Source organism: Macrosteles quadrilineatus, unplaced genomic scaffold (genome assembly GCF_028750875.1).
Source record: "Macrosteles quadrilineatus isolate MER2022 unplaced genomic scaffold, UCM_ALF_1.0 Scaffold_3__2_contigs__length_128488019, whole genome shotgun sequence".
Classification (NCBI taxonomy): Eukaryota; Metazoa; Arthropoda; class Insecta; order Hemiptera; family Cicadellidae; genus Macrosteles; species Macrosteles quadrilineatus.
This window is the reverse complement of record NW_026542596.1, coordinates 111,151,489-111,166,458: the sequence shown is the minus strand read 5'-3', so window position 1 is coordinate 111,166,458 and position 14,970 is coordinate 111,151,489. Positions and strand designations below refer to the sequence as shown.

General features: G+C 33.6%; 1 protein-coding gene and 1 long non-coding RNA gene across 2 annotated transcripts; one reads left to right on the top strand and one right to left on the bottom strand.

Annotated features, from left to right (window-relative positions):
* Nucleotides 1-1,395: 1,395 nt before the first annotated feature.
* Nucleotides 1,396-2,722, bottom strand: LOC128988379 (uncharacterized). The gene is made up of 2 exons (XR_008490369.1): nucleotides 2,627-2,722; nucleotides 1,396-1,630 (listed from the first exon to the last, which is right to left on the bottom strand). It is a non-coding gene; the product is annotated as an uncharacterized LOC128988379 (long non-coding RNA).
* A 6,138-nt stretch (nucleotides 2,723-8,860) lies between these two features.
* Nucleotides 8,861-12,823, top strand: LOC128989468 (uncharacterized). Its single transcript, XM_054411362.1, has 3 exons — nucleotides 8,861-9,043; nucleotides 11,371-11,508; nucleotides 12,305-12,823. Exons 1-3 carry the CDS (start codon nucleotides 8,861-8,863, stop codon nucleotides 12,776-12,778), a joined length of 795 nt encoding a protein of 264 aa, XP_054267337.1. The 3' UTR covers nucleotides 12,779-12,823.
* The last annotated feature ends 2,147 nt before the right edge of the window (nucleotides 12,824-14,970 follow it).

Below are 14,970 nucleotides of genomic sequence, written 5' to 3'. Positions count from 1 at the left end.
ATCATTTTTATAAGAGGTTTATCGTTCAAGTATGGATTATACAACGTCCTTCTTGTTATTAATGTTTCATCCTACTGAACTCCCCAGCTTTTGTGATAGCTGAAATATCACGTATTTAGTTGTAAAATAAGGCTAAGCTAGTCAAGGTACACAGAATTGTGACTTACTCTATGGTAATTTAAGTTGTGAAAATTCCGCCATTTTGAAATGTCTTGTCAAATTAACTCTGGTTCAATCAACTATGGTTATCTGGTTCAATATGCATTTTCGCCATACATTTATGTGATTTTTTCTTTATTTTAGCATGAGTAACCAGCCTTAAACGGCCATTGATCGAGCTTGCCGAAGCCATGGCCATTCGAGAAAACACTACCCATTTGGCTACTGGTAAAAGATTAGTAGATAACTAAGAGACAAACAATACTGTTTTATCCCAACACAATAATTTTGTACCAACCATCCAATTTTATAGGAATAAAAACATTGCGTACGCGCTCGAAAGGTAAGGAGACGTAAACTAATTTTTACATTCTGATAAAACTACAAGTCAAGGTACGCACTGAAAGTTAAAAAAATACTTTAGGGTAAGTTATAAGAAACATATTGTATAGGCCTAATAATAACCGCCCTTATGAGAAGTGGAATGTATTTATTAATATGAGATTTATTTATTTATTAAAAAGAGTGTTTAAACTGGTTTGTTAGCCTAACACGTGTTGGGACGCTCATCCACTTTAGTGATGATGTATAGGAGATGTATAGGTCGGTCTAGAGCAAGTGCACTATAAGAGATGCTTTTAAGTGGGTGACCGTGATGTTGAGGATCTGGACCACCTTTATGTAGCTTTAATGAACTATGAAACAATCAGTGTATTTACTGGATAACTAATCCCAAAAAAACATTTTTTGAACTGGTGGTGTTAATGTGGTAAGTTAAAATTACAACCCCTAGAACACAAGCATTACTTACCGCATGATATGACGAGAAGTGAAAACACAACAACCAAACAGTGGAGCTCCATGTTGTAAAATGTAGAGCCAATGAAGTGCAGTGCTGATGCAAGATGGTTTTATAGAGAGCAAAAAACGACAACCAGCTGACTAAATATTTAACACCTGATGAGTTATTGTTGCCATTTTCCGACGTGTTATTTTTTAGATACCCATCCTCCTTCCATTGTTTCTATGCCAGTTCTAACAATAATTTTTTTTCTAACACAATAATTTTTTACCAACCATTCAATTTTATAGGAGTAAAAACATTGCGTACGAGCTTGAAAGGCAAGGAGACGTAAATTATTTTACATTATGATAAAATTACAACTCAAGGTATCTACTGAAAGTTTAAAAACACTTTAGGGTAAGTTCTAAGAATTTTTTAAATAATAACCAATCTTAAGTTGTTTTAAATTTATTAATTCATAAAATAAGTGTTTAAACTGGTTTGTTAGCCTAACACATGCTGGGGATCCACTTTAGCGATGATGATGTGGGTCTGGACCTCCGGGGGATAGTCGGTTTGGAGCAACTCCATCAGAAGAGATGCTGTAAACTCCTGGGTGACCGTGGTGTTGAGGATCTGGACCACCGGGCGCTAGTCGGTCAACAGAAGAGTCACCAGCAGCCAAACCTGGAAAAATACACTTTGTTAAAAATATAAGTATACTCTTGAGTTATTATTGGTTTACATCTTTTTTCCAGAAAAACTGTCATCAAGAACTATATTGTACGGTATCGGAACGTTATTTATTAAGTGACTCCTCCTACTGGATGCAGCACTAATCTAATCACAGATAGTTCACCTTTCCACTACTAGAGCGCAGTGAGGATATTTTTTTAAAAGGTGGCCAAACATTCCGCTCACTTAAAACGGTCATTATTAACTAACCTACAATATTAACCTTGAGGTTACAGTAACTTTACTGTTTAGCTTTCATGTTTTCCCAATTGCTTTACTCTTATATATAGAAAAATAAGACATAATTGCTGCTTTACTTAAGTTTTCCTATATTATGGAAGAGGATACGATAATGAAATATCTGTGTTTTTTTTTATCTGCGTTATAGTTTCTTTTGCAATTCCTCTTCTTGGATACACTCGCAAACCTTACTCTGATAGTGGAAATCCATTGTAAAACGCTTCCCGGCCGTGAAAAACAGTTTTAATTTCAAGTTGAAGAAAGCGACATTTTCCAGTTGATAAGATAATGATTTAATGACTCTAAAATGTATAGAGTGTGTTAATCTGCTAAAAATGTAAGTACAGTGTATACACACTAAAAACAATAGGCATTGCAATCATATACTAAACATTTTGTGATTATTTAAACATAATGCTCTGTTGACTTATGTCAACAAGCAAAGTAAAATTAAGGCAGTTAAGAGTGATTATTTAGCCCTAAGTATACAAGAACAATAGCTACAGTCCACACGAACCTGTCAGTTGGAAGGATAACAAAATACTATTTTATAAAAATCTTACAAATACTACCAATGTGTAGCTTTAATGAGCTATGAAACACTCAGTGTATTTTCTGGATTACTAATCCCATTAAAACATTTTTTGGAATTGGTGGTTTTAGTGTGGTAAATTAAAATTTTAACCCCTAGAACACAAAATTACTTACAGCATGCTATGACAAGAAGTGAAAACACAAAAATCAAACAGCGGAGCTTCATGCTGTAAAATGTAGAGCCTATGAAGTGCAGTGCTGAAGTAAGATGGTTTTATAGAGAAAAAAACAACAACCACCTGACTAAATATTCAACACCTGCTGAGTTATTGTTGCCATTTGCCATCGTGACGTGTTATTTTGTAGATACTCATCCTCCTTTTCTTTGTTTCTATGCCAGTTCTATGTTCTGCTACCAACATAGTTACAATACCCGTAAACAATTTGAAAGATATGACACACTTGCTGTTTACGCCATTCCGATCCAAACAATTCACCTGAAGCCTAAAAATACTTGCAACTGCAATTTTTGTACATTATCCATTTCTTGTTTGTTTCAAACATGCATTTTGCCCAAACAATGCATTGTATTCGTACCAGCACTTCTTTTATTTTTAAGGTGATAAAAAAACATTCTTGATAGATAAATGTTCCAAGACTTAACTTAAATGCATTTTCAAGCCATTTTCTATCCTTATAACATATATTTAAATTTGTATTATGATATTTTGGAACTTCTAATGCACTGCAACATTAGGAAGTAGGAATTTTATCCTGTATAGAATACATATATTAATCCCAAATTACCCATGAACTTTTCAGAAAACTACAAGTCACACCCCCATAAACCATATACTTAGTTCCTCATGACGAGAAACCTTGCGCAAAACAAACTTTTTTCATAAATTGCCCTTTAAGGTCGTAGTTCCTTTCTAAAGGGAACTTTTAATGTACCTAATGTTGAAAACACGTCAGCTGCACTTATTTTTATGCTATTCTTTCAATTTATAACCATATTAAAATCAGGTGTGATTATTTGTTTGCATTAATGTATTCTGTTTAGCTTAACTTAACCAATCAATAGTTTTATAAATACTTATGAAGTCAAACGGGGTGAAGCCCGTGGGTAAAAGCTAGTTTGTTTAACGACTTAAATCCATTACAAAAGGTGTGTAAAGATAATGTCTTTCCATCATCTTTCTGTGACTTGCATACGTTTCATTAAAGCTTATGTTTTATTCTTATCTAATGGAGGAAGAGTAAATGGCTTGTTTAACTGTATCATAGTCTTGATGCAATCTAGGTAATATGCTTAGAACATTTAAGTCATGTGTAAGTTAAATTGACAATCGTTCACTTATCTTGCATTGAAATGTTAAATGATTTCTTAGCATACTTAATTAATGCAGATATTTAGTGGACCACTCTGGTCCACAGTGTATAATCGGTATAATTTGTGCCTTAATTAAGCATTCAGATAAAGGCCTAGGTGCCTGGATAAAGTAGAGAACAGCTCCTGACCGTGGAATTTGATTAGGAGACATTTTCTCCCAATAAAGGTAGTTGACTGATAAACCTTGTTACCAAACACCGTAGCACATTCACGAAAGCTTCAGAAAATATGTTATATTTGGTATGTTACTAGGCCAAGTTCGGCCTCACGAAGTCTGCTTAATCCTCTTGTATCGAGTTAACAAGTTCTGAGTAACTCAAAGATCAAAGCTTGAGGCTGTCTGCAGCTGATAAGATGACGAACATAAGTAACACAACAACTAACATCAAAGGTAACTTACACCGTGCTCTGAACTGTTACACTGCCAGGCAATCGTACTACAACATAACATATTATTTATTTTTATAACTTAAAAAAGTCTAACGTTTACCTAATAACTTTCATTGCTCAAGCGCTATATGTGAACAATTCAAATTAATCATATTTATATGTTTATAAATTATTTGAAACGTCACCCCTGTACAAATTAAATATTTTTCCTATAGTCACCCGACAAGTTGGTTCCCTTACACTAGTTATAGTAGGCTACAGAAAGCTGCTAATTGCTGCATTTACTTACTTTGTCGCACCGTTTATACTTTGTCGCACCGTTTATACTTCGTCACACCGTTTATACTTTGTCGCATTGTTTATACATTGGAACACACCATAATTCCATCCAAACAACACAAAACAGCGTGGTTTTATTGTGCATGTAAGCCGTGTATACTTGGAAATAGGCTGGCAACGCAGATACTACTACCTTTGACTATTAATACAACAACTATACATTCCATCCCCACGTTAAATTTGTAGCCAGGTTTTTATTAAAATTTGTCTTAGTTGATGTGAGCCACCTACAGAATGCGCTGATCTAAATTACTGATTTCTGTCGATTACATGATGGTTTTTACCCAGTCAAACTGATGGAATGACTTATTATGAGCTATAGCAACAAGGTATTAACAAGGTAACTATAATTGAAATGCCCTGAAATGCAATTGTTTCAGAAATGTATGAGGTCATCGACCTAACTTGACGCGGAACATGAGGTCTATTAATCATGAATGAGTTTACGAGCAGTTAATTAGCGCTGGTTGTTCCTGAAACTATCAAAGTTTGGTTTACCTCATTGTGAGGGCTTTAACTAAAATTTGGTAATTAATTGTTAAATATAAGTCCACGCTAGGATTCTGTGTTGGTAAAAGTTGTTCAAGTAAGAGTAAGTTTTCAAATTATTATTTAAATACAGTGTTAGTAACAGTGAAGATTTGGAATTTGAAACATATTTTTTATGTGTATGTTTCAACAATAGGTTTTACCTTTAACTGAACGCATGCAGCTGTAAAATAGAATATCTATTTCTATTTTAAGATGCTGTATTGTACTTGTACATTGCAAGTATTGTACACATCTTATGTCATCGTAAAATCGAATGAATCAAGGGTCGAACACACACATAAATGATGGTAAACATTTATGATGAGAAAGGGTAAGCAGGTTTATTAACAGTTCGAATTTTATGTAGCCTAAATTATTTTGTTCAAAAAAATGAAATGATTATATAAAACTTAGATATTCCCTAGTATCGTCCTTAGGGAGCGAGCTGGCGTAGTGGTTAGAGGACGGGACTTCAGTCCCTGAGGTCCCGGGTTCGATCCCCGCCAAGTCACCAATGGATTTTATCCAAGTGATAATGCCACAACCCTTAGGTCTAGCCTGAAGTAATGTGAAAAACAATTTCAGGCTCGTGACTAGGACAAAAAAGAATCGTCCTTAGATTATCTGCAAGGACGACACAAGGACGACAGAGGGTTTTTAATCTAAAGCCATAAAACGAATTTAATTTGACGAAACTTTTGTCAATGTGATTTAAAGTAAAACAGACAGCGTATACCTTATTGAATTAATCTCTCAATTACCATTCAAAAATTCAGTTAAAGCACAAATCTATGGTAATACTTATTTCTTTTATGATAATGGTAAACGCAATAATGTCCTAATAGGAACCTTTTCAGTGGGAATATATTTAAAATAATAAACAATTGATTACGAAACCTTGTCAGGTTTTCAACCAATACGATGGGTGCTGTAATGACGTGTTTATTTTTCGCTTGTCTTATTTCCTACGGCACGGCGTCTGGGAGGATTGACAGATGTCACTCCCCTCCTATCAGCCCTCCCTACTCCGTGTCGTTAGTCGACAATATGACACTTTCATAACTGCGACGTATTTCGCCAGTTCCTCCATGAGCGTTCGTCCTTCTTGGTGACTGAAAAAATTAAAGTACTTTTCGTGTATTCAAACTAGCTGTTACCCACGCGCTTCACCCCGTTTGACTTCATAAGAATTAATAAAACAATTGATTGGTTTATCGTTTGCCCACTAGTGTTTTTTTAATTGCTATTTATTCCGAAAGACACATAAGTTTTTTTCGATTCTGTGTTCGTAATGTATTGTGCTTTGAAAATTCTCTTCAATTTACGTAACTAATCCTTAAGTATTTTATAAATTCCATTCTGCCTTACCAAATCATAAGCAATACATTCCTTGTACGATATCAGCAAAATACAGATTATCATGCTTACATTTGTTGTCTATTCCCAATATTGGCATACTAATTTTCATATGCAAGCTCAAATATTTATTGATTTTAGTGAAAAAATGTCGAGGCTTCAATGCATTTTGAAATAACTTTATCTTTTGAAAACGACCAACCACTTGAAATTTTTTGGATGTATTATGTTTTCCTGGTAATTTTACAATATGTATATTATTATGTGCCTTGAAAAGTTTATTTTGCTTTACTATATTCTTCCATGTATGCAAAAATGAACATACATTTTAAAGTCGGATCCAAACAATCTAGTCAAAACTCTGTCTTTAAGGAACAGATTGTGTGCTCGAAATAGTAGCAAACTCATCCCGATGTCCATATGCTAATCGAATTTTGCTATAAATTTTAAAATTTTACGAAGCCTACAAAGCGTGGACAATTTAATTTTTACCCTTCACAAAACAATGATTGTTGTTTTACGATGCATGTGACACCCTTGTTTCCTGTCTATTTTCTTTCAATTTACTTACAACTGAGTCATTCAATAAGTTTTCTTTCAATATTGTAAAGGTTCTTGACTATACAGTTTTGTAAGAGCCCCTCCCTCCAACCCAAAGCGTTCCTTCAGGCTGCAACAACACACCGCAGTGTTAGGCTAATGTTGTTTTCATTCACTCAACTGTTTGTTTGTGTTACATTTCACTTCCCTTTAATATGGCAATCTTTGTAAATTAAAAGATGCCAACGTCCAAAAAGGGTTACGAAATTTAGGAAAGACTTCCATACAGCAGTAACAATAGTTTTTAGATATACAAATCGTTTTCGCAAGGTTAGTTTTGCAGCTGTTTTATTAGTATTAGTTTAAATATAATCAGCTGTTTCAAATTAGTGTGCATTTCAAAGTATTCATCTGTTTATAAACAAACATGTTCTACATAAGGATAACATGGAAGCTTTGAAGGCCACTGGGGCAGAGCCCTATTGGAATTTCAAAAAAGGTTATATTTAATGGCAAATCGAGCTACGACCTATCCAACGACACATATGGTGATCGGATGGGTGACAGCATCAAAACAATTATAAAAAGATTATGTTTGCCTATTAAATATAGAGATTTTATTATCCAGGCTGTACAGTTATGACTTGTTTGTAAAGAAACTACACATCGCGTTACAACGATCTTAAGTTTGTGATTCATTTGTGAACTTAAATATTTGCTGCTTACATAACATATCAGGGATATAACTTATATTGGTTTAATCAATTAAAACTTACTAATGCTAAGTAAATAGCTCACACAAAGTTCATAATGCCTTAACTGTATATCAAACACAAATACATTATTGTTCAACTGAAAACAAAAATAAGTAACGATGTCTACCATACTTTAATCCAAATTAAAATGCATTTGTGGATGAAGTAAACTCCCAAAAAATATACCGTATAGTCTTTAGTGGACACATTTTTTTGTAACGATCATAACGAAATCATACTAATATTATAAATGTGAAAGTGTGTGTGTTTGTTTGCTTATTTGTTTGTTTGTTTGAAGTTCACGCAATAACTACTGGTAGGATTGTGTTGAAATTTGGTATAATGATAGCTCACATTCCCGATTAACATATAGACATATTCTTACATCGATTAGCTCTTTATACATTTATAACAGCTAATTTGAACCAAGCAGCAACAAAAACCTGAGTGTGAGAACTTAACTTTTTTCTATTGTTTAGGTGAAGTGGTAGAACAATATGGCTATGGTAGATGTTCTATATACTATAGTATAATGTAGATTATAGTAAACCAAATTTCTCAAAACGTGTCCTCTCTCATTGCAAATGCAAAGCACGAGTTTTTAACTACAATAAGCATTGTATTCCAACCCCGTATGAAGGACGGGTACTCAGCTAGTAAGACATATGTTTATGTCTTTAACTACATTTTCATGTACATTATCACATTAACTTATTTACTCTATAAGATATCTTAACCATTACCATGCACCATCTTTTTAAATTTTTTCATATAAATGGAATCTAATCAGACCTTTATGGTAACTAAAGTGCAGGTGTGAATATCTAGTTGTGTTATAAAATGCATTATTTTCTATAACAAAAACAAACACGCACAAAGCCAACAAAACGTTATTGATACTTTTTTAAAACCAATAAACCTTACGAACCGAATCCACACGTAACTATAATTTCCCCATAAACCTTAATTGCTCGTCAAGCGTGGTCTCATTTCCTCTTATCCAACTAATGAATTACACATATCTCAGTTACATCATTGCACGCATGGTTCCGCTGTGGAGGGTACATCTAGCGGGCCCAAGGAGCGTCTGGTCAGTATCGCACCATGGTTCCGAGAGTGAGTATCCAGAGTGTCCTGGGAGTCCTGGTGGTCCTGCAGGGTGTCCTGGGGGAAGGATGGCACCACGAGGAGCCCCATGTGGCGTACGAAGATCATCATCATCACGTCAAGACGGTGGAGGTCACCAAGAAGGTTCCCGTACCCTACCCAGTCACTGTGTATAAGAAGGTGAGGGATTTAATTTTCAAACGGGTTACAGTGATTTATTTATATTATAAAATTTAGTCATCGTGGTTCAAAAAAGTATTGGATCAAATAAATTAAAAACAAAATATATTGCGAAATTAAATGGTTGTAAAATATAATAAAACGATTAAAGTCAAGACACTTAATCATTTTATGCAATTTCAGCGATTTTAGTTAAGTTCTGGATAAAATAAATGTCCAATAAAATGTATTAGAAAATTTAAAGATTTTAAAAAACCTTTGTCTTGACCAAATTATGTTAAAAAGCTTAAAACTAAATGATTTGCTTGATGTGTAAAATTTAGATTCAGAGTTAATAGTTTACCTACTTCGTTAAAGAATGGTCTCTCAATCATAAATAAGTAATTATGTGGTGGACAATACTTCAAATTTTTTTTTATATTTCTTACAAAGTGCGGTTAGTATTATAATTAACATTTTTCACAAAAACGTCAATATTTTTGTTCCAAGCTATATTTTGAGATCTTATAATTCAAGTTTCTTAGAGTTAGCTACCACTCTAGGTAAGAATACTTGCACAGTACAACTTCGTTAATTGATAGAGCCCATCAAAAATGTTCCGATAAATGTTTATGAAGTTAAAAATTAACTTACGGTATTTCAGATATCTTACAAATCCCTTTAAGTAATGGAAACAAATACAGTCAGAATATGGCTTAATCCTATGATTATTTGACTTAATGAACTTGAGGCTATACCCATACTTAAGTTAAACCGATTTAACGATAAAATTGGTTTTTTTACAACAATAAATTCCAAAGATTTATAACGATAAATTATGAATGTACATTTATTAAACTACTATGTATCCTATCCTCACAAAGGTCAGGGTGTCCCAAAAAAACTGAACAACTTTAAAGCTTAATACAATTTATTTAGGGATCCATAGATCATTTTTTAAACCGCCATATGATAGAGGAACTTATAAAGCTTTATTTAACATGATTTGCATGTATCAGCTGATCCATTGTTGTCGCTCAAAGCTTTAAACTTCAAAACATAACCTTAATGCAGACGTCATGAACGTGCAAGAGAAAGCTCAGTGTGTTGAATGTCACATTAAAACAAAATCTAACACAATGTGATTTTTCCGTCTGGGGGTTTTGTCAGAGACCAAGTTTAATAGTCGAAAGTCTCCAATGTTGGAGAATTGCGATTTAAAATCAATGCAGCCTTCAGCAACATCACTGATGAAATGCGACATGTGTGGTCAGAGTTAGATAACCGTATTAACTGTCTTGATAACAATGGAAGCCATGTTGAAATTTTTAATTGAACTTATATCCAGAAAAACTTAAGAATATGTGAGTTACTTCACATTTAATAAAATATTTCTAAGCCTGTTATTAATATATTTACACTGCAACAAAGTTATTACGTTTTTTGGGAAACCCTGTTTGAACATACGGTTCTTCGGTATTATTGTTTAGTTTAGTTTAACGAGACTTCTGAAAATATCATGCTATTAACAAGTAGTCATCAATCCATTTATATGAATTTAAATAATTTCAATTTTATATGAATTTTTAAGTATCTACAAAATTATCTGTTATTACTCATATAACCACAATATGTGTACCAATGCCCATTTTTTATGATATAAAATTATGACAGGAGGTACTGTAATCCAAACTGTAAATGTTAAACATGTTTACTTTATTTAATACCGTTTTCTTTACGTTGTCCTTTATTTTGATGAAAAGGATTCTCCCTTGTTGCGGACATATTCAAGCTGCATTTTCTTGCAATTAAAATAGGTATAAAATTAGTGAAACTGGGCATAACAAATTTTACTGTTGCAATAATCCTAGCCTTAGTAAGAAATCAAATATATTATTGTTTCGTAAATTTGTATTGTTATTAGAAGCATGTTAACATCTAAAGCATCTAGGTCCAAAGAGCCTTGAAGGCATTGATATGAACATGGTTGTATCTAATATTAGAGTAAATCTTTAATATTGGAATACTCTTTGGCATTGTATTAGTAGAAGAGCAATATTTTACAAATATATCAAACAATTAGGACGTTAAAGAGAGTTTAAGGAGTGTAAAATACATAAGAAAATACTCATACACACTCTAGGGTTGCCCGACATACATACATAAGAAATGTCTACCAGTCCATAAGGATAGAGATCTATGTGGTACATCTTATCTATGGTAAAATCATTCAGTATACGTTATTTATAAGCTATAAAGTAGTATTTGCAATGGTGTTTTTGCAACAACAATTTGTGTTATTTTGCAAAAATTTATCTGAGTTCTACTAAATAATCTGCCTGTTTCAGGTGCCCTACCCAGTTAAGGTGCATGTCGACAAACCCTACCCAGTTCATGTGCCCAAGCCATACCCAGTGTACGTAGAGAAGAAGATACCCTACACAGTCAAAGAATACGTCCCCCAACCGTACACTGTGTACAAAAAGGTATTTGACAGATCATTTCATTTTCTCTGTGGCCTATCGTTTGAAAAAATTACAATAAAATACAAATAATAAAAAACCAGTAAATTTCATTAAACTAAGGATCTGAAACCATTCAGGTTAATACTATTAATTGGATAGTGCCGAAACAAATTGACGGCCTTTTGATAGCACGAATATTATTTTAAAACAAGTTTTCAAAGTTTGTATTTAATTTAATTTTTAAAAAAATGATCACTATGATGTTCATAATTTAGAAAGCAGTACACACTGAAATGAGTCTTCATTCAAAGAAACCCGTTTGTTTGAAAATATAATTGAAATTTTTTAATTAAAGGATTATGGAAAAATGCTCTTTAAAGCCAAAATAATTTACCAGCCTAATCCTCAAATGTATGACTGTGGTAGGAAAAGGTTCTTACCTTTTTACCTTTACTTTACAACAATCATTGAATGTGATGTAAGCCTTACGTAATTCTCGTGATTCAAGTGTGAATTTTCGTGATACATCAATAAACTTTATATTTTCAACAAAGTATATGGTATGTTAAAATTTGATTTACACACAACTATATTATGAAAATGTATATTAAATTTTGTAATGATTTGAGTGATAGTTACATGTACTTTAAAGAGAAACTCATTGCATAATTCGAGTACAATATTCGCACTGCGATTATTATAATTTTATATTGAAATTCGAGCTGTAACTTCCATATGTAGAGAGTTAAAACATTATGGCAAAATGTATTAAACATTATTATTAAATGTATTTCTTTAACGATATTTGTTTGTACAGGTACCATACACAGTTAAGGTTCCCGTCGACAAACCATACCCCGTCCATGTGCCCAAGCCCTACAACGTCTATGTCGAGAAAAAAGTCCCATACGCTGTAGAAAAACATGTCCCGTACACAGTCAAAGTTCCCGTAGACAAGCCTTACCCCGTACACTACCCTGTGTACAAGCACGTGCCTTACACCGTCGAGAAGAAGGTACCTTACCCTGTACAGGTCCCTTATGAGAAGCCTTACCCCGTCCATGTGCCTAAACCATACCCCGTCTACGTAGAGAAGAAGGTGCCTTACACCGTAGAGAAGCCAGTGCCTTACCCAGTCAAAGTGCCTATCCATGTGCCAGTACACCATGAGGAACACCACGAAGAACACCATGAGGAGCCCAAGGAGCACTATGGTGAAGACCTTGGTGGATATGAGCACGAGGAGAGCAGTCATTTTAAACGGGACACCAAAAAAGACACTTCACAATAAATTGTAGGCATATTTTTGTAATAATAAATTTGTACTTTTGTAAAATTTTGGATTTTCCCTATCGTTTCATAGGTGTGTATAGTTTCTAAAGGTTTACTTAAATTAAGTGCAAATAATAGTTTAACTATATATGTTGGTTTTATCTGCTAGATATGCTGATAATCAGAAGTGCCCTACTATATTACCAGAAGGAACACACTATTGTTGAAATAGGGGTTATAGGGTACTTATAGCTCAACTTAAAGTCCGATGTTTATATTTATAACGAAACAGACGTTCTAGTGCTTCAAGCTTCTAGTGTTGTTGTTTTATAACCAAGGAAGAAAGCCTGCATTAACAATATGAACCATGATCCTAAATTAGAGGTAGCCATTCGGTTATTTTTGTTACATTCAAATGTATGTAATTGAACTCACCAGAAGAAAGTACTATTGCCAACTAAACTTTAAAATTTTATTTTTACATTTCTATTACGTCAGCGTAACCTGTACTGAGTCACAGCGTCCAAAGACATATTCGAGTTTAGTTCCATTAGCCAAAAACACGTATTTCTTTATTTGGTAAAAATGTTTAATTTAGGAAACACTTCAAAATACTGCAACAACCCAGTTGCATAACCTCCTCGCATTGTTTTCACACACTGCCTCCTGTATTACGTCGACAGCTGCGCCAGGCTCCGTTGCCTTTTCCAGAAGGCCGTGCATCCTCAGCTTACCAGACTGGAACGCCGGAACTAGCGAAAGTTCCATACGCGTGTTCCTTGTCCAGTATTTGTTGGTTTTACAACACCGAAGGCGTCGATTAACCGCAGTAATTTCACTTTTAAATTAACGAGAGAGATATTGAGAAACGTTGGGCTTAACGGAGCATTTCTGGTTACGATGCATTTCTAATGGAAGATTAATTAGAAGTGTAATGAAAGCATCGGCTAAAGCTTTAAATATTATTTTGTAATTATTTTAAAACCTATTCATTACAGAGTATAGAGGGCACTACAAAGTGTGATATATTTTTAGGAATTATAATACACCTACTGTATATAGTGGAATAAAGAATAATTCTAAATTATTAACTACAGGAAATACTATTGTTTAAGTAGATATTGCTGGCTAACTAAAATAATAAACAAACTATATAAACGGGTGGCAATCATTCAGTATGACTTTTTCCTAATTGTGTGTACCCTCTAAATCAGTTAACGTCTGAATGTACAGAACATAAAAATCCAAACTATTGCATTCAAAATATTGTAGGCCGTTTTACAAAATTAAAATGTTGAAAAATGTACTAATACTAGTTGTTACCCACGGGCTTCACCCCGTTTGACTTCGTAAGTATTATTAAAACTATTAATTGGAAGTTAAGCTGAAATGAACAAAACCGAAAACGAATACAATAAATAATCACACCTGATTTTAATAAGGTAATAAATTAAAAGAATAACAAACAAATAAGTACAGCTGAGGTATTTTTAACATTAGGTATATGGAAAGTTCCCTTTAGAGAGGAAGGGCAATTTATGAAATATGGATAGTTTTGCGCAAGGTTTCTCATCATGACAAACATTTGAAGTACATGGTTTACTGGGGTGTGACTTGTATTTTTCACAAAAGTTCATGGGTACTTTGGGATTTATACTAAGGATTTTCAAAATAAAAAATATCTCAAGATAATCGTATATTAATTGCTAAATCACTATGTTAAATATATTTCAAGCACGTCATGAAATACCAAAGAATACACAAACAGGTGTAATTTGGTTTCAAGATTCAATAGAAATGCCAGGAGGAATTAATTAACCCATGGATTGCAGTATTGTTTGGTGAAACAATGAATTGTACGGGTTCAAATACCCAGCGATGATGTGAGTTCTACACGTTATACAAGGGGTGATTATAAGGCTAAGGTATTCGCTTGAACAGTATAAAAATGGTGTTTTAACGAATTTCCCATATAGAGAATAAGTTATTACCGTAGTACTCATGGTAAGACCTGGACCCGGGACCGGTTTTCTTTTTCGTTTTGATGTCCCCAGAGGCGTAAAACACCATCCGTTCAAATTCACATGTATATATCCTACTAATATTATAAATGAGAAAGTTTGGATGTATGTATGTATGTTTGTGACAAGTAAACGTGAAAAATACTGGTCAGATTGGGCTGAAATGTGGGGTGATGATAGCTCACATTCC